The sequence below is a fragment of the Choloepus didactylus genome, chromosome 19, assembly GCF_015220235.1.
Source record: "Choloepus didactylus isolate mChoDid1 chromosome 19, mChoDid1.pri, whole genome shotgun sequence".
NCBI classification, from domain to species: Eukaryota; Metazoa; Chordata; class Mammalia; order Pilosa; family Megalonychidae; genus Choloepus; species Choloepus didactylus.
Genome location: NC_051325.1, coordinates 6537906 through 6562371, shown reverse-complemented (window position 1 = coordinate 6562371; position 24466 = coordinate 6537906). Strand labels below are relative to the sequence as shown.

Genomic DNA, 24466 nt, shown 5'->3' with positions numbered 1-24466 from the left:
ATGCTGCTAAAGAAGCCCCACTGTGGCCCTGTCCTGCCAATAATTCTCTCTGTCTGTCTGAGGCCCACAGGACATGTCAGCTCCTCCTTTTATGACTGTGGCCCAGCTTCTCTCCATCTCCAGCCCCACCTGACTTGGCCTTTCTTGACCACTTTGGCCTGAACTGTGCCCCCCTCTCACAGCAGGTGGCTTCGCAGTTCTGGCCATGCCTGTGCTGGATGCCCCTCCTGTGACCAGCCTCCACATGGCTCTGCCCCCCGGCCTCCCCTGTTGACCACCAGATCCCGTGGGACTCCCTGTACTTCCTCCTTGTCCAGACTTGGGAACCGAGGTCAGTGCTGCTGGGCCTGTCCCTGTGTGATTGGGACACAGCTGGATGAAGGTCCTTTGGGACTGCCCAGCTCAGGACAGTGAGGCCTTCCTGGGGCTGCTCACCCTGCCCACCCTGCAGAGTAACCCCACAGGACAGCACGGTGCCTCCTAACTCGGGCTCCAGTTCTGCAGGGAGAAGGACACCCCTGGAAGGCCCATCTAAATACCCTGAGGAGGGGAAGGGGCCCGGGGGACAGGGCCCTGTGGCAGGTCAAGCAGAGCCAGTGCAGGCAGGAAGGGGTTGAGGGTGGGCAGAAGGGCCAGAACATTCCAGAAACTACATTTTTGGAAGGAGTCCCTGGAACAATGAAGCGGCCACTCTCTTCCCAACTGTGTTTTGCGATAAGCACGGAGTGTAGCAACATGGACAGACTAATAAATTGTATCATTTTAAAGGGTGGTTTATTGTCATTTGTAACAAAGTAGAAACACATGCACATTACAGAAAATGAATGGGCTTCAGAAAATTAAAGAGGAGAAAAAGCTACTGAAACTAATGTTCTGATATTAATCTGAGCAATTTATTTCTATATTTTCTCCTCCCCCATGCCCCAAATTGTCATGATTAATTGAGGTTCTATCATTTTAGCGGGGTGCCCTGTGTGGCTGGGATGGGTTCCCCCAGAGTGTGTGGCTTGGCCTGAGGAGCCTCCCGAGGGCCTCCAGTGCATAGCAGTGCTCAAGTTGTACACAGCAGGGTAATTTTTCCTCTGGCCCTGGCTATCTGGCTCTCTTGCCCTGAGAAGCAATGAGACAAGCAACCTAGAGTGGCGCAGTAGCCCCTGGGGCTGCAACTGCTACCAAATCCCACAGCTGCCTGGTGCAGCCCCCCAAGGTGAGGGCTTCTCTTCTGTTGTTTCCCAACCCCAACTGCATGCTCACTGACTGGAGGCCTGGCCTCCAGTACTGGGACTGGCCGTGCCTGCTGGTCCCACTCTCCCAGTGCTCATGCCCAGAGACTCCCCTCTCCCCTCCTCTGTCCACGGGACCCACTGAGGCTGCCTCTCACGTGACCACATCCTGCCTAGGCCCCTCATAGGAGGCCCATCTGAATGTCACTGACTCAGCCCCTGCCCTTCCTCAGTGGCAGAGATGCCAGCCGCTCCCAGGCATCCCATCCTTGCACCTGCCTGGGCACCTGCCAAGGCCACACAAACCCCAGCACAGGCCCTCATCCACAGGGACTCTTGAGGTGGAGAGAAGGATAGATCTCTCACACCTGAACTCCTGCCCACATCCTCCTCTGCAGTGTTTCCCTGTGTAGAGGTGAGGACAAACTCCCATGGCCCATATCCTTGAACACAGACCTTTGGAGCAGAGCTGTGGTTGATGGTTGGGAGATGGCAGGATGTCCTGAGTCTGTCCTCTCACTCTCCCCAGCAGGCAGTCAGGAATGTCTGTCCATTTGTGTTGGATCCCGCATCTGAGGTTACTGTGGGTATCCAGGGTGTGGTCTTTGCAGAGATCTCCATGCTAAAAGAAGGTGCCAGAGCATGGAGGCTGGACAGTGGCTCAGCTGCAGTGAACCAGTGATTGGATGGAGGCTCCAGTGAGACTCTTCCTCAGGCCAGGTGTGCACCGAAGCTCCCAGGATGGAGTGTGGCCAGATGAGTGCCAGGAAGAAGGGAGATCTGAGAAGTGGATAGTGGCACCTACCAGGGGCTGCCCTTCACAATACAGTGTCCCCACCACAGCCTCTGTGGGAAACCCTTGCATCCTGGGGTCTGGCCAAGGGTGGACTCTCAGCTCTGATTCCTACAGAGGCCTGCCCTTTCCCTGATGGACACCTGGACATTTGGCCCTGGCATCTCCCTGTTCAGTGTGAACCTGCACGTGTTGGACAGTGATGTGTCTGGACCTGAGTTGTGGGTACAGGGTCTGATGCTCCTGCTCTCAGTGTGTTGGGTCCCAAAAGTGCACATGGTTCTGTCTGCAGAACCCCCTGTCCAGCACTTCTGTTTGCTGCTGTGCACATGTGCTTGGTTATGGGGGAACCAGCAGGTGTCCAGGCAGCTGAGGTCTGGGGTTAGAGTTTGCTGCCTTCAAAGTTCTCCAAAGGGATGTAGATGAGGCAGCAGTTCAGAGGGTGGCAGGGTCAGAAAGAGCAGGGTCAAAGGCCTGTGGGGTCAGAGGGTGGCAAGATCAGGGGTCAATGAGGTCAGAGGTGAGAGTTGCAGGTCTGGAGTGGGGGGTTGAGCTGCATGGAGCCAATGGCTTCTCTTCTGTGGGGTCTGAGGCCAGGACAGCACCTCCTCTATGTACAATCCCTGGATGCCTAAGCAGGAAGGGTGACCCTAGGCCCCCTGCCCAATCATGTTCCTGTAGTCGGGGACCATTGTCCGCTTCAGCTCCACCACTGAGGAGAAGATCCACTTCACCTGTAGGAAGACAGGTGAATGTGAGTGTGTGGGGAAGGGTAGGCTCCCACGGCTTCTGTGGTGCCCAAAGTCCCAGCCCCCTTCACCACCGCCCTTCTTTCTGCCAATTGCACCAGGGCACTGGCTGACTGAGCCCTGGGCTGGTGAGGGTGGTTTTTGGTGCAGAGGGAGGTCCCAGGAAGAAGCCCACCTTGAAGAGGGTGACGGTGGCACTGTAGCACACGCTAAGCAGGAAGAGGGTGATGAAAATGGAGATGGTCATCCACAGCCCGTCCAGCTCCCCATCCTGAGCCTCAGCACAACTCTCATCTGGCCACAGCTCTGCCCAGGAAATATGGGGGTCAGGGGCCTGCTCCAGCCATAGCCTCTGGGAGGGGCAGTTTCCTCTGAGTGTCAGGCAGGACAGGTTGTATTGGCAGGGACAGGATGGGAAAGTCCAGGTGGAACAGCTTTTGTGCCAAGATGTCCTTCCATTTTCTCTACCCCATTCCCTCTGGGTAATGTTGGGGTACCGTTCTTGGCCTCTCAGGGAAGTGCTGTGATCCCTCCCAGGTCAAGAGGCATCATCATTATCACCATCCCACTCTTCTAGCCTCGCACCCACTTGTTCCAGATAGTGCCCAGTGGTCAGCTGTGGGAACTGCTCCCTGCCATCCACCTGGGCTTGGGGCTGCAGAGGCAGTGTAAGGGTCCCAAGGGAAATAAGGCCACCCCAAGCCCTCTGCACCCTCCTTGGGTCATCTGGCTGCAGAGAGGAACAGGGCTAAGGAGAGGCCCCCAGTGTTAGGGACGATGATGAGGGTGGACCTAGTGAGTGGGGTTTCCTGGAGTGTGAGTGTGAACATGTGGGAGTGTGAGCATGTGAGAGTGTCAGCATGTGAGTGTGTGAACATGGGAGCATGTATATGTGTATGGGTATGTAGGCATATGAGTGTGTGAGCATGTGAGCATGTGAGTGTGTGGGGGTGAGAGTGTATGAGCATGTGAGTGCAAGAAAATGTGAGTGTATGAGAATGTGGATGTGCAAGCATGTCAGCCTGGAGCATGTGGGAGTGGGTGCATGTGGGTGTATGAGTGTGGGAGTGTAAGCACATGAGAGTGTGATCATGTGAGTGTTTAGTGTATGAGTTTTTGAGAGTGTGAGCATGTTGGATCATGGGAGTGTGAGCATATGAGTGTGTGATCATGTGGAAGTGTGAGCATGTCAGCTTGTGAGCATGTGGGAATGGGAGCATGGGGGAGTGGGCGTGTGTGAGCCTGCAAGTGTGTGAACCTGTGAGTGTAGGGGAGGGGCTGAACACGTGGGCATGTGAGTGTGGGAGCCTGTGAGTGTGGGAGCATGTGGGAGGCTGGCGGCTGTGCCAGAAGAGGCCTTTGCCATCACAGGAGCTTGAGGGAATGCATGAAGCACCTGCCTTAGCCCCCATGTCAGTCCCTCCTTGAGGAAGTGTGGAGGGTGTGTCTGGGTGTGGGTTTCTGATGTTTGCATGTGAGAGGAGGCCAAATTTGAGTTGGTCAGTGAGTGGATGAACAGTAAGCTGCCCTCTGGGCACTTGTGCCAGGTCTGGTGGACATCAGGCCCCAGCTGGTGCCTCCAGGTATACATGGATAGGCACTTGAACTGAATACCTGTGGGAGGCCCAGGTGTGTAAGGTGTGATGTGCATGCATGTGGAAACAGCAATGGGGGCTGAGGGCTGCTCATCAGAGGTGCCAGTTTCCAAAGTGTCTGGCCTCAGTGTGCATGTGGTGGATGGGATGGGGCCCACCCTGGGGCAGATGGGCCCACCTGCCTCTGCCTCTTTGGAGCACTGGGGTGAGGGTCCCCATGCATGTGTTCCCCTGACACTCCATAGGGATGGAGGCCATGGCCAACCCATTTCCTCCTGAACTTGCCATGTGGGATCCAGGTGGAAAAGGCACATCCATTGGCCCTGGCAGTTCTCACAAGCAGATCCAAAGTTACCAGGGGAGCTCCTGGACAGGGACCCTGGGACAAATGACAGGCCACTTTCCCCACTGCACAGGCCCCTACAGAGGCATGCTATGACTTCATTGTCCTTGGGAGATGCCTCCACCTATTCCATTTTCCCACGCCTGAGCCCCTAGTAGCTGTTGTCTGGAGGGAGGGCACAGAAGAGAGACCACCTCTTCCCTGCTCTGGCAACACCTGCACTGAGCTCCCTCCAGGTGGCCAGTGCAGATTCATGTGCCCCCTGGGATCTGATTCAGGACCCGTGCTCTCTCCCTAACAGTGAAGACAGAGGCTTCCTCAGGACCAGCCTCAGAAAGAACCATGCCAGTCTCGCAGAATCCCAGGGCAGTGCTGGGTGCTTTATTTCCATGCTGGGGTGCCTGGGAGGTATTTACAGGGGGGCTGGGGAGGGATGCTCACTGGTCACACTCATTTACCGGGAGACTTGGAGACGGTCTTCTGTGTGTAGTGGTTGTGCAGGGCCTCGTGCATCACGACACAGGAGTACACACTGCTTCCTGGCCACTTGCTGCGGTCTATGTTTAACTTGCTGTAGAGGAAGAAGGTTCCGTCCTGCTCTTCCTGGGGCGGGGTGGACACAAAGCTGCTCTCGGGCATTGGCTTCCCATTGCTCTGCCATGAGACATCAATTTCGTTTGGATAGAAGTTCGTGATCATGCAGGTGAGGCTGAGTACTTGTTTGGACAGCGACTCTGGATGTGGGCCAAATGTGTACACCTGCGGCTCCCGGGGCTGCCCTGTGGGGACAGAAGACCACATGACCGGTCAGGGCAGGGGGCTGGCCTGAGCTGTGCGGACCCCAGTGGCTGGGGAAATCGGAGGTCCTGGGGAGGGTGTTCCTCAGCCTGGCTTGTGGCCTTCACTCACCCGGGGCTTTGGAGATGCTCTGCTCTACGGGGGACGGGAGGGCTTTGTTGTTGACCTTGCACTTGAAGACTTTCCCCTGTAGCCAGTCCTGGTGCTTGATGGGCAGCACGCTGACCACGCGGTAGGTGCTGTTGAATTGCTCCTGCCGCTGCCCTGTCTTGGCTGTGTGCACCTCCACGCCATCCACGTACCAGTTGAATGTCACCTCGGGTTCCTCCTGGCTCACGTCCACAACGAGGCACGTGACCTCAGGGGTGCGGGAGATCATGAGGGTGTCCTTGGGCTTCGGTGGGAAGATGAAAACTGATGGTCCTCCAGGGACTGGGGTGGGAGAGACAGGAAGGTGAGTTGGCACCTGCAGTGGGCAGATGGATCCCCCCTTTCCCCCATGGTTGTCAAGGCCTGGGCGGCACCTTACCTGGGCAAGTTTGGGGAGTTTTTTGAGGGGTCGGTAGTTTCACTGCAGAGAGAGCAGACTAGGGTTACCAGAGTCTGGGAGGAGAGGAGGCAACCAGACAGGGCCATGGGGAGGTTCTGGCCTTTGGGGTGGGTTTAAATCATTGTGTGCCCAGGACCTGGGTCAGTGTCATCCATCCTGTGCCTTCCCTGGGCCTGGGAGCAGTGCACAGAGAACATCCTCACTGACCTTGAGGGTGGGGGTCAGGCAGAGGCTTTCATGGGGAGGAGACAGTTTCTTCCTTGGCCACCCTGGGCTGGGGTCCCAGCTGTCCCATGCCCCTTGGCTCATCCCCGATGCACGGCCACCCCAGGGCTGACCCTGATCTTGTCTTCCAGAGCACACTGGGCTGTGGGTGGGGGCCCATGCTGCCCATCCATGTTCTCACCAATCTTGTCCACCTTGGTGCTGCTGGCCGGGTGGTGTACGTTGCAGGTGTAGGTCTTGCTTTTCACAGTGCTACTGGGCACAGCCACGAGGCTGCTGCTGGAGTAGAAGCCCGAGGAAAGCAGGACACTCGGGAAGGTTCGCACGCCACTGGTCAAGGCCCCCGAGTTCCACTGCACTGACACGGGCTCAGGGAAGTAGCCTGTGACCAGGCATCCCAGGGCCACTGTGGAATCAAGCTTCTCCTTGCAGCTGGGAGCCAGAGGGTAAACTGATGGGGCCGTGACGGCGACTGGAAGAGAGGAGGTGCTGGTGTGAGGGCAGAGCCTGACCCGCCTGGCACCAAGGCTCAGAGGCCCTTCCATTTGCAGTTTCTCCAGGCCCCTGCACTGTCGGGGCTGATAGGCATTGGGTGCAGACCCAGCTGGCCCCATCCACTTCCAGCTCAGCCCCCATCCTTCCTGGTGACCCCCAGGACAGGCACAGGCCCATGGCCCCTCAGCAGAGAGTCCCCCACTAACTGACGTGCTTCCTGGAGCCGTGGGCCTTTGCCACCCCCAGGGACATCTCTTGGAGCCACCTGCAGTCAGTTTAGCTCCAGAGCCCTCCAGCACCTTATTTCCACTCTGCTCATCAGGCCACCTTGTCCTCAGCCAGGACCCTGTTGCTGCCCCCAAACCCCCAGCCCAGGTTCCTTTGAAACCTGTCTCTCTGGCTCTTCAAAGCCTGGGCCCACTGGTCCCTCTTTGGGACCCCCAATCCCAGCACCATTTCCTGTGGCCCACATACACCTCTGCCCTGAGCCCCCACACTGCCCTTCATCAGCCCAGCTCTTGGGCCCACCCTGGTCATCTGACGAGTTCCTTGCTCTCCACAAACACTCATCCACATGTGTTCAGTCCTTCCTGATCTCAACCCCCAGCCCCCACATGCCTCATCTCTCCCCCACATCAGAACTCAGCACGTCCCTCAGCTCAGCTAGGAGCCCTGCACCTGCCTTCGGACCCCTCCTTTGCCCTGCAATGGCCAGCACATCTGGGCCCCAGGAAGCCGTCCTCTTCCCTGGGGCTGGAGGGGGTCAAAGTGCACCTCCTGCCCAAAGCCCTTAGGCTCTGGAAACTCACCCTCTCCTTGCCTGGCCTTGTCCCCTCCAGTCCAGTTCCCCTTCAGTTTCTCTGCTCCTGAGCTCTGTCCTGGCCCTCTTGCCCTCAAGCACCATTTCTCTGTGCAGCTCTTACCTGCCCCATTGTCCCCTCTGCCGTGAGCTCTGCCAGGCCCTCTTGCCCGTTCCATTCTCCATCACAGCTGGCCCTCAGCCTGGCACCTCGGCTGGCTCACATCGCCCTCCTCTCTACTTGGGATTCTTACCTCAGCCTGCCTTGGCATTGGCTCCTTGCCCCAGCTCAGGGCTTTATTTTGTTCAGCCACCTCCCCCTTGTCCCCTGAGCCCCTGGCCCTTGGAAGCCGTCTTCTCCTCCTGCCCTCCCATCCCTCCCTGCTCACCTGCCCCTGCCCTGCCTGCCCTGTCTGAGCTGCATCCCCGAGGCTGACGTCCTCCCTCACTGTATCTTCTGCAGTTAACCTCCCCAACTCCCAGTTCCTGGTCCACCTGTCCATCCTGCCCCTTGTTCCTGATCTCCTACATGCTGAGCCTTGAGGCCCTGCCCTCAAAGACTCCTGGCCTTGCCCACCTCTAACCACTATCCTTGCTTCCCCTGTCCCGGCAGCCCCTGAGCCCCAGGGCAGAGTCAGCCTCCTCTGGGAAGCAGCTTGCCTGGGGCCCTCAGCACTGACCATGGGGAACCTTCTGTCCCTGAGCTCCTCCAGGACCCCTGGGCCACTGCCCCTCCTGCCAGCCCACCTAGCCCCTGCATTGTTTGTTTCTCTCTGCTCCACTCCCTGAAGTCTTCCAGTGCTGCTGTGAACCCCCCCATTTCTACTATTGCCAATACCCCATCACTGTCAGCCCAGATGTACTTGGGTCTCCCTCTGGATGTATTCCTTTCTGGACACTGGGGTTGATCCTGGAGCTGCCAGGACCCCTGTCCACTCTCCAGCCAGCCAGCCACTTAGCTATCCCCCCATCAGAGCCCTCTGCCTCCTGCCCTGGCCCTCTCCCAGACCGAGGAGCTCTTGGCACCTGCCTGTCCTCACTGTCTCCCACCTCACCCCCAACTCCTCCGGCAGCCCCACATCTGGAAGCTTCTTTCTGGACCCTTGCTCTCCCAGACCCCATTACTTTGCCAGGTCAGCAGCCTTGTGTCCCCTGTCTCCCAGCCTTCTGCCCCAGCTGTGCACTAACCCCTCAGGCCTCTGCTCTGGGCCCTCCACACTTTCCTTGCCCTCTTTTCTTCTCCCTCCCACTCCCAGCACAGCCCTGCCCCAAGCACAGCTCTCTACTCCCTGCACCCCCCACTGCTCTGGGAACCCCTCCTCCCTTAAGAGGTGGCCTCTCCTAAGCCCATTCTTGCCCTTTCCTTTCCCTATGTATTCCATCTGCTCAGCCTTGCCCTGCACAGCTCAGCCTTCTGCCTTTCCCCCAAATCTTTGGCCCATCTTGAGTCTTGGCTGCCCTCAAGGGCTCTGGGCCTGGTCAACTTGGAGTCCTAACCTCTGTCAGCCAGCTCAGAGCCTTTTAGGGCCCTGCCTGCATGTTCTTGCTCTGGTCAGCACCTAGCTCTGTCCTGCCTGTCTTCTTCTCCCTACTCTGGGTGGCTCCCAGATGTTTGCCTGCTTCTCCTCTGCTAGGGGGAGCTCCCAGCCCTACCCTGCCCTGCCTGCTTCTCTGTTCAGGGCAGCTCCCAACACAGCTCTACCTGCTTCTCACCTCTTCTGGGAAGCTCCCAGCTATGCCTGGCCCTGCTTCTCCCTGCTCTGGGGGCAACCAGCCATACTCAGCCTGCTTCTCCTCTGCCCTGGGCAGCTTCCAGCCTGACCTGCCAAGCCCTGCCTTTCCCTGCTCTGGGCAGCTCCCAACCATGCTCAGCTCTGCCTCCTTTTCCCTGCTCTCGGCAGCTCCTTTCCCAGCCCTCCCTGCTTCTGCCTGCTCTGGGTAGTTTCCAGCCCATCCCTCCCTTCTCTGGAAAAGCTCCCAGCCCTGCCCTGCCCTGGCCTGCTTCTCCCTGCTTTGGGCAGCTGCACGCCTTGCCCTGCTATGCTTGCTTCTCTCTGCTCTGGGCATCGCTCAGCTCTGCACAGCCCTCCCTGCTTCTCCCTGCTCTGGCAGCTCCCAGCCCAGCCTGCTCTGCCCTGAGGAACTCCACTCCTGTCCAGCCCTGCCTGACTCTCCTTGCTCTGGACATCTTCTACCCTGGCTATGCTCTGCTTCTTCCTGCTCTGGACAGCTCCAAGACTTGCCCTGCTATGCTCGGTTTTCCCTGCTCTGCACAGCTTCCACCCCAGCCCTTCCTGCATCTCCCTGCTCTGCGCAGCTACTGGCCCTGCTCTCCACTGCCTGTTTGGAATGCTCTGGGCAGCTTCCAGCATTTTCCTGCCCTGCTTCTCTCTGCTCTGGACAGCTCTTGCCCTTGCCCATCCCTGCTTTTCCCTCTCTGGGCCAGCTCCCAGCTTTACCCTGCCCTGTCACTGTCTCTCTGCTCTGCTAGTTCACAGCCCCTCTCTGCTCTGCCAGCTTTGCCCTGCTCTATGCAGCTCCCACACAAGCTCTGCCTTCTTCCTGCTCTGGGTAGCTTTCAGTCTTTCCCTGCCTGCCTGCTTCGCTCCTGCACAGGGCACCTTCCAGCTTTCTGGCATCCCAGCATTACCCTGGACCAGGAAGTCATGCAGGGCTCTCAACTCTGCCCAGCTCTCACTTGCCCCTAAGCTCCTTGCTCCTTGCAACCTGGCTGCTCACCTATACCTGTGCCAACCTGACCTCTCCCCTGCAGACCTGCTGCCCTCAGCACAGGCTCCTCCATCAGCTCCTGACCTGACATTCAGCTTGACCCAGTTCTTTCCCCCAGATGGAGCCAATAGCACTTCTGGGTCCCTCCGTGCCACCTGTGCTTGCTCCCTGGGACCAGGATGTCTCCACTCACATCCCTAGCTCCCAAGGACCTGGAACATCTCTGCTCCTGACCCCTATCTCCCTTGGACCCAGGACACATCTCTCCTCACCCCCAGCTCCTTCAAGCTGATCTTGCTGCCTTTGCCCTTGGCCCTGGCCATAGCCTAGGACTCCACTGTCACTACAAGTGACACTGCCCTGGGTTTCTCACCAGCTCCACGGGACTGGTGCGCATGCTTTGGCCACCTGAGGTCCCTCCTGCTCCCCTGTGCTCAATCAGACCCTTCTCTGTCCCTGATCATCCTGCCCTTTCTGCAGTCCATCCTGCTGCCAGCTCAGGTCCAGCCTCATCCCCATGCGAGCCCTACCTGGTTGGCCATTCCTCAGGCCCCTGTTTGTCTCATCCTATCATGTTTTCTCGAAGGCCCTGGACCCCGGAGCCCAACCTACCTCCACCTGCTCCCACCTGCCTCCACCTATCTCTACCTGATTCCTCCTTCCAGATGCTCCTTTGTCCCTGTCCTGGACCAGTGCTGTGGGCCTGCAGGCAGTCTGCACACCCCTGTGCTGGGTCACCTGCTGGGCTCCTGGGTATGGTTAGTCCATTTCAGGCCCCGTGAAGGCCTGATCTCTCCTCAGCTCATTTTGGACCCTACTTGTGGACCATTGCCTCGCCCAGGTCTGGCAGCTACCAAGTATTCCCCCACTCCCCTCTTGCCATCCCTGCACTCTGCCCCACTCACCCTTACTCACCAAGGCTGGCAGGTCATGGGGTGGTGCCTTTGGATCTGGGGTCTTGGTGGCAGCTCTCCCTGCGGCCCTGGGACTGAAGGCTAATGGCTCCTCCATGCTGTCTCACCATGGGTGGCTCTGACTCCCCAGGACTTCACACACTAGAGGTGTGAAACCTTCTGGGCAACCCCACAAAGTCTCAAATCAGGATTGAAACCAGCATGGCATGCCTGCTTCCTGAAGTTCCCTTTTCGTTTGGGTGGTTTCTGTCTGAGAGGGTATGTGGGGAGGCCAGACACACAAGATCCTCACATGGGTGTCTGGGGTGGGGTGGGGCTGGTGGCCCTGGAACCCAGGTCTCACTGAGGCTTCCAGAACCCCAGGGGAGAGTGGGACCTGGATGGTCACACTCTTTGCTCTCTGCCTCTACAGAACCCCAGGGGCCAACTTGGGACTGGCAGTGATTATGTCCACTCAGCCTGACCACCAGAACTTCCCTGGTGCTCTGGAGAAGAGGGACAGAGTACCGGGATGGGGGCCAAGTCATCATGCAGGCTGGGTCCCCAGGACCTTTCCCTTTAGCCCTATGCCACCCTTCCAGCCCTGATGTGCTCTTCCCTTTGCCTGGGGCTGATGCAGAGTGTGCAAAGACTGTTCCAGGGCAGAATGGTGGCAGAATGGTGGCTCCAGGATGGTTCTGATCCTGTCTTGTTCATGGCCCTCAGTCCAGCCCAAGTCATGTCCTCTATCTCCCCTGCATGGGTACCCCACTTGCCCCTGGGGGCTGGGCTAGGAGTTGTCTGAAGCATGCGGGGCTTAGCTGGGGGCTGCCTAGAGGAGGTTGAGGCAGGTAGAGCAGAAGAAGGCTGGGGGAACATTGTCTTTTTTGAGGTCCCCACCTTCTACTTCCATGGACACATCCCCAGCTTTCTTTCCACCTGTCTTTGGCTCATACTGGACACTGATATCTCAGGGCAAACAACAGTGAGTTGGTCCAGTCCCCCAATCCCAAGGCCTCTGCAGTCAGGCACACAGAGTGTGAGACTCACCCGGACACTCTTGCTGGGCAGCCCTCTGGGCCTCGGCTTCCTCGTGTGCATGAACGAAATAAACACCCTTTGCATTTGATTCATGGAGGTGTTTGTTGGTCTCAAGGAAAATCAGTTACTCTTGAGAAAAGCAAGGATTCTCAAGTACAGGGTGGGTACTCTCCTTGGAACAATGGTGGAAAAGTCTGCTTTGCTTGGCAAAGTAGGGTCAATGCAATTTGGGTGTTAAGGTACTGGACTTTATAGGAATCCAGAAAAATATCTCCATTTTGGTTCTGTGTCACAATGTGTCCAAACAAATTCCTTCATATAAGAAAATTGCTGAGGTTGTGAATTCATCTAGTAGTGACATTTTGCAAACTGTTGTATGAAACATTGGGTCTGGCTTTCAGAAACCTCTTCCCCATAAGCACACTTACTCTGTGGTTACAAGAGAAATACATGTTTTTAAGGCATTTGTAGAAATCCCTTCCTCTGATCTTGTCTTAAATGGTGATGTTAGAGGTCTGGAATTGTCATTCTCTTTTAGTGGGCTTTCTCCAGTGCAGTGATAAGATGCCAGCCCATGCCACAGTACTTGAAATACTCATTTCTATCATCATGACTTTTTGTTTCAACAGATGTGTCTTTAATTAGCACTTGATTTCAGGAAACTGCAGTTGGTTTCCCACTGTATTCCATGGACTACCAGTGTGTCATTTCATGTTCTTCCATGATCACTATTTCTAACATAACTAACCAGATCAAATGAACAATCCAAGTTCCTATCTTTGAGTTCTGTTGCTGGACTTGCCTATTACAACATAAATCAGAGTCAGATTAAGAAAACATAAAGTGCTCTTGGTATTTCAAACAACACACAATACAGGAAACCAAATGTGTACACAGTTGTTAGCAGAGGTTGGATAGAAGATGAGGAAAAATTGGTGTGAAACTTTGAGAGGTTCAGGAATCACTAGGGAGCAAATTATATTAGTTACCTGCAACAGCAAAATGGGAGATTCCCAGGAGGCTGTTACAAACTACCATGGTAGTAAAAGTAATGGTCACTTAGGTGGGACAATTAACTCAAACCTCAAAGAGACACACTGTAGCCAGTTTTCTTTGTGTTGGGCTCTGGTTGTACCACCTGGGTTGATTGTAGGCAGGAATCACACAGGTAAGAGAGGGGAAAGCAGATTCCACCACTGGAATTTATCTCTACTGGGGTCAGTTGAATCATGGAACCCAACAAAAGAAATGTTCTTAATCTTAACCCACACTCCTGAGGGTGTGAACCCATTTGTAGATAGGACTTTTGAAGATGTACTGTCAGTTAAGGTGTGGATTCATTTTTGAATCAGGGTGGTTCAACTGAATCAGGATAGCCCTTAAGCTTATTACTAGAGGCCCTTTAAAGAGAAACTAGAAGTCCAAGAATGTCACGGGAAGAAGCCAGAAGTCAGTGGAAACTGAGAAGAGACACACGAAGAGAGACAGAGTCATGTGATGGGAGGCAGGTATGTAAGCCAAGGAACCTCAAAGCAAGCCAGCAACAGAGCCCTGCAGGTTTCAGGAAGAAAGCATAACATTTCATTGCCTGGATTCTGGACTTCTAGCCTCTGACTCTGTGAATGAATAAATTCCTGTTGTTAAGTCAATCAGTGGGTATTATTTTTCATAGCAGCCCTGGCAAACTGAGATATGTATTTACCAATATCAACGCAGTATCTACCCCACAGGCAATGTTTCCATGGCCAAAGCATTGAAGTCAATGGAAAGTTACTGACTGGTCATTTTTGCTGTTTAAATGACCGTGATTTCAAGTATGGCTTCTAAGGAAACTTCTAGTTGTGGGAAACATGTGAGTGGTCCACAGCTGTCATGGGCAAACTCTGTCTGTTTTCTGACTCTGGATGCTTTTCAATGGATTGTGACCCCTTCCATCTGCTCAGATCCACACCATGCTCCAAAGTACTCCAGGCAATCACCAGATTCATGTTTCTCCTCTGCTTGTGCCCAAGGTCACAATGTAGTTGAGGCTGTTTGTATCCATGATGTGAGCTATTATCACAAAACCTGGTGTCTCTTAAAACATAAACCCTAACCCAGTATTTCCTAAGCATGAATGTCCATAAGAAACACCTAGACAGCATCTTAAATCTCTAATGCATACTTAGTCTTGCTGGCTGCACTGATTAATTTCATGTGTCAAGTTGGCTAGGCTTTGATGTTTAGCTGTTTGGTCAAGGGAGCACTGGCCTCATTGTTCCTGTGAGGATATTTCATAAACGGATTCAAGTCATTAATCAGTTGATTGCTTCTATGGCTGATTACATCTACAATCAACAAAGGAGTTCCCTGGGCAATGAGGAGAGAGAACTGAGGATTTCAGAGGTCAGAAAGTAGAATTTCTTCCTCTACTTCAGGCAGTTAACTTCTTCTGGGCAATTTATTAACACCCTCACTGAGTTTCCAACTTGTAACCTGCCCTATGGAATTTTCTCTTGCCAATCTCCACAGACACATGTATGTCTCATTGATTCTGTTTCCCTAGTACACTGTCCCAACCCTGGAATCACTCAATCAGAACAGCTTGTGATTGTTGTGGGTAGAGGTGGAGAAGGCAGTGACTTGTACTTAGAAAATAACCCCAGGATATGCCCCCAGCCAGAGACCAGGGTATCGCTGTCCTAATCTGCACATAGAAACCAGAACATGTTCAAACTATGCAGGGGTTTTAGAAGATTTTGAGAAACAGTGAAAACATATTTCAAAAGTTTATCTTGTACTAATAAAAAAAAGTACAAATTTAGGGATTCTTCCTCTTTAATTGAGACCCTTACTTTATCCAACTTCCCCACTCCAATTTTTTACCAATGACACTTCTAATTTGTGAACCTTCAGTTCCTCTTTTGGCAATACATGCAAAATGGCATAGTGCTGTTTTGACCAAATTTTAGACCTTGCTCTTCTTTGATCTCAGAACAGTCTCAGCCAGCTCCCAGCCACTAAGAGTTAAAAATTTTCTGTTTGGGCTGAGCAGGTGTGGTCAGACCAGGTTGGACAGAGAATCCTCCTGCCTTCCAGCCACACACCTCACCTCAAGGGGTAGCTTCAGACATGAACCTTTCTGGTAGCTGTAGCTTCATTTGGATGACGTTACTTCAGTTTTAATCCAGTGCAATAAATGTTCATCAAAGTCCCCTAAAGGCTGGGGATTAATAGTAACATGAAATTTCAGCCAGCAAGCGAGCTTGGAAGCAACATGGAGTATTGTTTCAGTCTGACTCCATGTCCTCCCTCAATGACAAAATGTTCTAGAAGCACCAGAGGAGCTCAGGGAAGGGAAGGCTGTCCTCCTTGTTCCACCCGTGATGATGTCCACTACTAATGGTTCCATTGTATTGTTCTCCAATACAGAACAATGTAGTGTAATGACCATCTCTGTTCAGGAGGATCCCCTAGGCCCCTTCAGTCAACATGTCCTCTGGTCCTCAGGCTGGGGGTGCCCTGACATCCTCCTAGATGGTTCTCCACCTTCCTGTCCTGAGAGCTGACTCTGGGCTGCCTTATTCCCTGACTGCTGGTTGATTCAGTTCATCCATCAGGAAAGCCACTGGGAGGTCAGAGGTTGGAAGATACTGAGGCAGAGAGTTCGTCCTGGTTCTCTCTCTGTGCAATCATCTGTGTCCCTTTACTGAATTTCCCAGCTCCTCTTGAGTTGGCCTCTGCCAAGTTTTTCCTATTCTGAGGGCTCAGTCACCACTACCTTCCCTCTTCCTTTAGGTCTAAGTGGTGTGTGCCCACCCTGCTGGTCCCAGCTCTTCAGTCCTGCTTCATTCTCGGCTACCACTACACTTGGTCCCTTTCTGTACTGGGAAGTTGTCCTCCACTAAATCCTTCTGAACTGACCTTATCTTGGCTTGAAGCAAGCATGGATGCATCCACCAACAAAGGATTGCTGGGAGGCTCATGGGAGGGTGCTGGATCTGACCCCCTCCATTCAAGCCCAGTTGCATGGGTGGACGGATGGAGTCTGTTTGTGATGGGAGTTTATACTGCCCACCACTAGGACCCAGGGTCTTTATAACAGGAGAAGCAGCATTTTCCTCACATCCCCATCCAATGAGAAGGTTATTATGATGGGGCCACCATATCCACTCTGGCTGCCCCTGCAGCAAAGTCACAGGGGAGGTGTTCACTGTGGGAGCCAGAGTTCACTTCTGCTGCCCCTGAGGAACAGACTCTATATTGAACCCCCAACTCCTGTTCACCCCACCCCCCTACATGTCTCATCAATGCCCATGGAAGCTCTCAGGGAAGCACCCCTGACTCCGTGCCCCCCACTTCCAACAAAGGCTCTCTGATCCTCTTGGCAGAGTCCACTTTTAGCTGCATCCTGGCAAAGACATAGGAGCATCATTACCCAGAGAGGTTTTGTTAAAATGAAGCAGGAAGAGTTATTGAGATTTGCAGCAGAAGAAATTGAGTTGTTTGCCAATTATGTACAAAGTTATTAGGACTTGGGGAGCAAAGAAGGTATAAAGAAGTAAACTTGGGGTGTTTATGTTCTTGGGACATCAAAGGAGAAATGCTAATAAAGGAGTTGAAGATTGGCCATATCAGACTACATTGTTCTTGCACCTCTTGTGGTGGGGAACTTCAGTAAATTGTATGCAAGAGCAATTGTAGGCAGACCAAGGGACAGCGTGATCCCAAATTTCACATTGGCATAAAGTGTGTGGGGTAGGAGGAGCCATGAAGGAGTTCCTTTATATTGAAAGGATGAAGTCAGAGGAGAGAACTTGGTTTCTCCAGTCCTGGGCACTGAAGACTGTGCCAATGAAGAATTGTCTGGTGACTTCTTTACTGAACAGTGTGTTGAATGCCTCCTCACTGCCCATAATGTGTGAACACTATATTTAAAGGCTGTGCATGGAGTATATGAGCTGTGTCATATGCTTCATCTCAGCTACAGTTTGTTAAATGTGCATTTTCCTTTGTACTATTGATAGAAAAATGGCTCACTGATTCAAAAGTCCTTGACAAAAATACAACAGTAGTAGTAAAAATAGTAATAAATATTACAATGACCCAGAATATATTGTTAATCCTATGTAGTATGCAAGGTACTCTCAGGAAACTGGACTGTAAATCTATAATTGCTGAGACATTTCAAGCTCGAGGAACCAGTAAAGAGGTGTGTGAACATGCAACATAATGATGGATGGCTGGAAATCCCATGGATGGCTGAGTCTTCCCTTTCCCTTTCTGTGGTGCATGAAATTTTGCTAGATGAGGTGTGTTTTCATCCTAATGTCTGTGGATGTTTCAAACATAATGCGGTAACCTTGGTTAACACAATCATTCTTTCTCATGTGAAGTTGACTATTTTTATCTTTAAAGGTGGAGAAGGGACTCAGTGCAAAGCCAGCATGCAGACTTGTTCTCCTTGTGACAAAACTCCACTCACACACTACGGCTGCATGGAACCACTTCTGTGCAAACTGCAGAGAGTTTCTCTGCAGGTATGTGACAGGTGTATTTCTTAAAATCCAGGAGGCTATTCAATGTCCATTGCACAATTACTTTATGGACTGCTTAGAAAAATGCTATCAAGTGAACAGACCCAAAGCTTAATACATATTTTTATGCTATGCTTATTGAATCACCTCTTTTAGGCTGTGATGGTTAGTCTTGCATCAAGTTGGCTAGGCTATAGTACTCAGGAATATAATCATCAAATACTAGTCTAGGTATTTCTGTGAAGGTATTTAGTAGATGTGATTAGCATCTCTAACCAGTTGACTTGAAGTAAAGGAGACTATCCTCCATAATGTGGGTGGTCTTCTTCCAATCAGTTGAAGCCTTAAGAGCAAATACTGGAGTTTCCTGAAGAATAAGACTTTCTGCCCCAAGACTGTAGCATCAATTTATGCCTGAATTTCCAGGCTTCCACCTGCCCTACAATTTTAAAGTCAAGAGTGCAACATCAACTCCTCTCTGACTTTTCTATGGATTTTGGACTTGCTAGTCCCTACAGTTGCATGAGCCAATTCCTTATTATTTATGTATCTATGTATCTATGTATCTATGTATGTATCTATCTGTCTGTCTGTCTGTCTCTCTCTCTCTCTCTCTCTCTCTATCTCAGCCCATCCTGACCCATTTCACTCCACCTTGCTTGCTCAGTGTAGGTCAGTACACTCAGCTCAAGGTAATCCAGCCCAGCTCACCTCAGGCCAATGCTGCTCAGCCTAGCTTAGCCCTGTCCAGCCTTTCCTTGCCCAGCTCAGCTCAGCTCAGCTCTGCCTAGCACGGCCGTGCCTAGCCCAGCTCTGCCCTGTTAAGCTTATCCCTTCCCAACCCAGCTCTGCTCAGCTCTGTCCAGCCCATCCCTGTCTAGCCTATCCATGTTCAGTCTAGTTCAGCCCTGTCCAGGACATCTCTGTACAGATTAGCTAAGCCCTGTCTAGATCATCCCTGCCCAGGTCAGGTCATCCCAACCCATCACTGTCCAGACTAGCTCAGATTTGTCCAGCCTGGCCCAACCCATCCTAGTCCTGTCCTGTCCAGCCTAGCCAAGCTCAGTCCTGGACAGCTTGGCCCAGCACAGCCCAGTCTAGTCAGTTCAGCCCTGTCTGCCCCATCTCTGCCCATCCCTTCTCAGCCTGGTTTAGTCCATTCCTACCCAGTCCAGCTCAGCCCATCCTGGCCCAGTTCAGTCCACCGTATTCAGTGTAGGTCAGTAAACTCAGCCGAAACCAGCCCAGCTCAGCTTATACCAGTATAGCCCTGCTAAGCCTTCTTATCCCTGGCCAATCCAGCCAATCCCAGCTCAGCCCTGTCCAGCTCAGCTCAGCCCACCCCATCCCAGGCCTTCCCAGCTCAGCCATGTCGAGTTCAGTTCAGCCTAGTCCAGCCCAGCTCAGGTCAGCCTTGTATAGCCTATACCAGCCTAGCCCAGCTTAGCCAAGCTTAGCCAAGCCCAGTCACACCCAGCCCAGCTCAGCCCATCCTGAGCCATCTCAGTACACCTTGCTCAGTGTAGCTCAGTACTCTCCACCCAACACAACCCAGCCCAGCTCATCTCAGTCCAAACCAGCTTAACATAGCTTAGCCCTGTCCAGCGCTTCCTTGCTCAGCCCATCCCAGCTCAGCTCTGCCCAGCATGGCTGAACCTAGCCCAGCTCAGCCCTGTCAAGCTTATCCATGTCCAACCCAGCCTAGCTCAGCTTTGTCCCACATGGTCCACCTCAGTCCAGCTTATACCACCTTACCCCATTCCCAGCTCACCCAGCCCAGCCTGAGTCAGTCCAGCTCAGCCCATCTTGGACCATCTCAGTCTACCCTGTTCATGTAGGTCAGTCTATTTAGCCAAGCTCAATCCAGCCCAGTCCTCCTTAACCCTGTCCATCCCAGTGCTGTTTTGTTCAAGAGGAAATGGAGACCAGGATGTGCATGTAGAGCTTCCGAATGTCCACCCTGCATGCGTGGTGATGTGAGGCTTCTCCAAGTAGTGGCTCAGAGTGGGCCCAATGTGGGCTACTCGGGACATGAGTGAGATCGGGGCCATGGGTCCACAAGTGTGGGGCAGGCCCTTGTCTTCTCCTGGGCTCCCCACAGGTACCCTGGGTCCAGTGACATGCCCTTCCTCTGCAAGGCGTTTTGACCCATGGATTCTTTCCTCACTCCCAGGCAGTTTTCCTTCAGCCTGGATACACAGCTGGGGCAGGTTTCACCAAGGGTACAGGGTGAGGGCAGAGTTGGTGAGCAGGGGCCCACTGTGGGGGGAGAGCTGGACAGGGCTGTGAGGCTGAAGGCTGGTCACTGAGTCTGCCAGGCCCTGCAGCTGCTGGTGTTTGGAGTCCACAGGGTGGATCAGTGTCAGGCACTCTGGCACCATGCAGCAGGCTGGGATGGGGCATGGGATTGCTCTCCAGAGGCTTCCTCAGCTTATGTGCCTGGTGTGCCACACAGCCAACACCCAGTACCTGCTCCTGGAAAGTCTGGGGAGCCTAGAGTTTCCATCAATGGTGTGGAAGAACCTACAGACCTGTGGGCTTCCAGGAATCCCCCAAGGCCTGTGTGCACACATACATTGGGGGGCCACAGGGAACCTGTGTGCCCAGGCTTGTTGACCCAAAGGTTCCAGGAGGACACATGCAAGGTCCTTGGGGGAGGGGAGAGCTGCTAGGTGGCATCAGGACCCTGGACCCTGGACTCCAGGTCTAAGGGGCTAGTGGTCCCCATGCACAGGAACTGTGTGGAGAAGGGCTCTGTGAGACCTGGTGCCTTCTGGTGGGGTGTTCAGACTCATTCTGGGGACCTCAAAAGGGCTACTGGATATCTGATGCAGTGTGGGAGAGGGGCTGCCCTGGGGTGGGGCCTGACCCAGCTTGGAGGGGCTGGGGACAAGGGAGAAGAGTGAGGGTTAGTCACAGGTTTGTGGTGTGAATTCTAGGCCTGGGGAAACCATGACCCTTCCTGGACCCTCTGCCTCCCCAGGGCAGTCTGTCCCAGGTCTGTCCCTCCCCATCCTAAGCCCCAGGGATGAACACAGTGTGGGAGGATGGGTGGGAAACTCTGAGTTCCATAGAAGGACCCGTGCTTTCAGAGAGACCACAGAGGGTAAGGGAGGGTGCAGTGGGGGATCTCCTCTCCCTTCTGGGCTTTCAGGTCACATAAGCTTAGAACAGTCTAATTCAGTCTAGCCTAGCCCAGCTAAGCCCACCTCAGTGAGTGTGAACCCAGATTGGCCCATGGTCTGTGTAGGTGGTCACCTGGACCACTCCCACTCACCCTGCATCCCCCTGCTCTCTCTCCAGGCCATGGGCACTAGGCAAAGGGGGCTCAGTGCCATCCTGCCTGCCCCCTGGTTTCCCTCTGGTGTCCTGGGTGCCAGGGTTCTGAGACCATGTGTGATGGTTGTGTGTGTGTCTTCAGTGGGTGGGTCCCCAGGAAGGAGACTCAGGGTGTCTGCAGCCCCTGATCTTCAGGTTGCCACCTGGGGTCCCTTGTTCCTGGAGAAGAGTGCTTTCCGTTCCTCTCTCATGTTCCTCCAGGATGGACTCAGCTCTTGGCACAGGAGTCCAAGCGTCTCTCTCATTCTGGTCCTAGAAGTTGCCATGTTATTCCCATTCTTTCCCATCCAGGATGGGATGGCTCTTGCTGCTTCCCTGTGCTGGTCCCAGCCAACACAGAATTTAGTCATCCTGCATGCTTGGCCTTGTCCATCCTAGCACTGATGCAGCCTCCCTGCTTGCTCAGGACCTCTCTTGTGTCCCGTAGTGCTGTTCCCTTACTCCAGCATCTCAGCTGTGCATGTGTGTGTGCAAGTGTTTGTACATCTGTGTGTGAGTATTCATGGGTTAATGTGTAAATTTCTGTGTGTTGGGGGAATAAGGAAGGGTCTGCTCCCCTACCTCAGCCTGAACTTGCCCTGCTGACTGAGGCAACCCCCATGCAGTGTGTGAGAGGGCACTGTGGTTTCCATGTTAACATGTGACTTGCCTGGGCAAGGGCAGGGTTGCTTGGTGTCCACTGGAGTGCTCACCATGGGCTGCCCCATGTCAGAGGGTGTGGACCTGCAAAGGTGGATGTGGGAAGAGCCAAGACTTCCTTGATCCAGGATGCTCCTTAACTGAGCTGGCTCAGGTGGGCCCCCAGAGCAGGGTCTGACCTGGCTAGGCAGTTCTTGAGGGGCTGCAAGTTTTGAAGGATCAGCAGGAATTTGGGTGGAGCCAGGCCAGAGGGCATAGGGTGGGTGTTTTTTTTTATCCCATGTGCTATTACAACCACCCTTTGAGACAAGGCCAAATGTTAGGGCTTGTGTGGGTAACAAGGGATGAATGCCAGCTCAGGTCAAGGGGCCACTGGGGAAGAGAGCTGAGCTGCAGATGTTTCCTAGACTCCTCTGGACTGGGACACCAAAGGTCAGCATGAACTGGCCCTGAGCTCCCCCAGGTCTCACCTGTGGGGCTCAGTGCTCACCAGGTTCTCAGATTCCCATACCTGAGTGCTTTGAGCTTTGCCCCTCTTAGTGGGCTGGACCTCAGAGTTGCCCTGGTCCTCAGATTTTGAGTCCAGCTGACTCCCTTGTTGTCCTTGGCTGCAACCCCAAATGTACACCTATTGACATACACAACCCTAAACTTCCCCTTTTGACTACATTCACACACATAATTCCCATACACAATTCAGCATTGTTAATTACAATGTGCCACCATCACCACCATCTATTTCCAAAACTTAACAATCAATCTAAACAGAACTTCTGTATAAATTAGGTGTCAGTTTCACATTCTCTACCCCAAGTGTATCCCTTGGTAAACTATATTTTAGATTCTAATTCTAAATTGGCTTATAACAATTAGTTCATAGCAGTGAAATCACATGTAATGCTTGTCCTTTTCTGTATGGCTTATTTCACTCAACATAATGTCCTCAGTACTCTGTCAGTACTTCATGAAGCATCAGGACTTCATCCCTTCTCACAGCTGCATAATATTCCATCATAAGTGTATACCACATTTTGTTTATCCGTTCATTGGTTGATGGCCACTTGCATTGCTTCCATCTTTTTGCAATTGTAAATAATGCTGCTATGAACACTGGTGAGCAAATATCTGTTCCAGTCCCTGCTTTCAATTCTTCTGGATATATATCTAATAGCAGGATTGCCAGGTCATATGGCAATCCCGTATGTAGCTTCCTGAGGGACTGCCTGCCTTCCACATAGGATTTTTCATGCCATTTTACCTTCTCATCAGCAATGAATGAGTGTTTCTATTTCTTCATATCCACTTCAATGCTTGCAATTATATGTTTTTTTAAAGTAGCCATACTAGTGGGTGTAAAATGATATCTCACTGTGGTTTTGATTTGCATTTTCCTAAGAGATAGTAATGTAGAGGATCATTTTCTTATTAGCCATTTGTGTATCCTCTTTGAAGAAATGTCTATTCAAGTATTTTGCCCATTTTTAAAATTGGGTTGTCTTTTTTTTGTTGATTGGTACTGTTTTTTTAATATATTCTGGATTTTGGATTTGTGGTTTCCCAATATTTTCTCCTATTGAGTAGGTTGTGTTTTCACTTTCATAACAAAATCCTTTGATGAGCAAAATTTTCAAATTTTGAGGAGGTCCAATCTATATAAATTTTCATTTGTTGCTTGTGCTTTGGGTATAACTCTAAGAAACCATTGTCTCAAACAAGATCCTGAATATGCTTCCATATTTTGTTTTCTAGGAGTTTTATATTTGTGGCTATTATTTATTGGGTTTTCATCCATTTTGGATTAATTTTTTAGTACATGGTATGAGTTAGGGGTCCTCTTTCATTCTTTTGCATATGGAATCCAGCTCTCCCAGAACCATTTGTTGAAAAGACTATTCTTTCCCAATTGAGTGGACTTGGCAGCCTTGTCAAAAATCGACTTTCTATGTATGTGAGGCTGTATTTCTGAACTCTAAATTTCATTCTCTTGATTAATATAGCAATCCTTTGTTCTGGTTTCATGATGTTTTGACTACTGTAGCTTTGCTATATTCTTTAATGCCAGGAAGTGTGAGTTCTCCAATGTAGTTCTTCTTTCTCAAGATGTTTTTGGCTGTTCAGGGACACTTACCCTTCCAAATAAACCAGATAATTGGCTTTTCCATTTTTGCAAATTAGGCTGTTGGAGTTTTGATTGTGATTGTGTTGATTCTGTAAATCATTTTGGGTAGAACTGACATCTTAATGATATTTAGCCCTCCAGTTTATGAACACAGAATGTCCTTTCATTTATTTAGGTGTTCTTTGATTTCTTTTAGCAATGTTTTGGAATTTTCTGTGTACAAGTCCTTTACATCCCTGGTTAAATTTATTCCTAGTTATTTGATTCTTTTAGTTGCTATTTTTTTTGTTTCATTTTTATTGAGATTGTTCAGATAACATACCATTATGCAAAGATCCAAAGTGTACAATCACTTGCCCTTGGGTACCCTCATACAGCTGTGCATCCATCACAGTCAATTTTTGTTCAATTTTTAGAAACTTTTCATTACTCCAGACAAGAAATAAAGTGAAAGATGATAAAAGAGAAAAAGAAAAGGAAGCTCTAATCCTCCCCTATCCCTAACCAACCCCCCTCAACTGTTGACTCATAGTATTGATATAGTACATTTGTTACTGTTTATGAAAAAATGCTGAAATACTACTAACTGCATTATATAGTTTGTAATAGGTATATAGTT

The 24466-nt window shown here is 52.0% G+C and overlaps 1 gene segment (V, D, J or C); it reads right to left on the bottom strand.

Annotated features, from left to right (window-relative positions):
* Nucleotides 1-5052: 5052 nt before the first annotated feature.
* Nucleotides 5053-6905, bottom strand: LOC119515371. The segment is given in 4 exon segments: nt 5053-5482; nt 5613-5933; nt 6031-6072; nt 6458-6905. Coding segments are annotated over 4 exon segments (1125 nt in total).
* Between the last annotated feature and the right edge of the window lie 17561 nt (nt 6906-24466).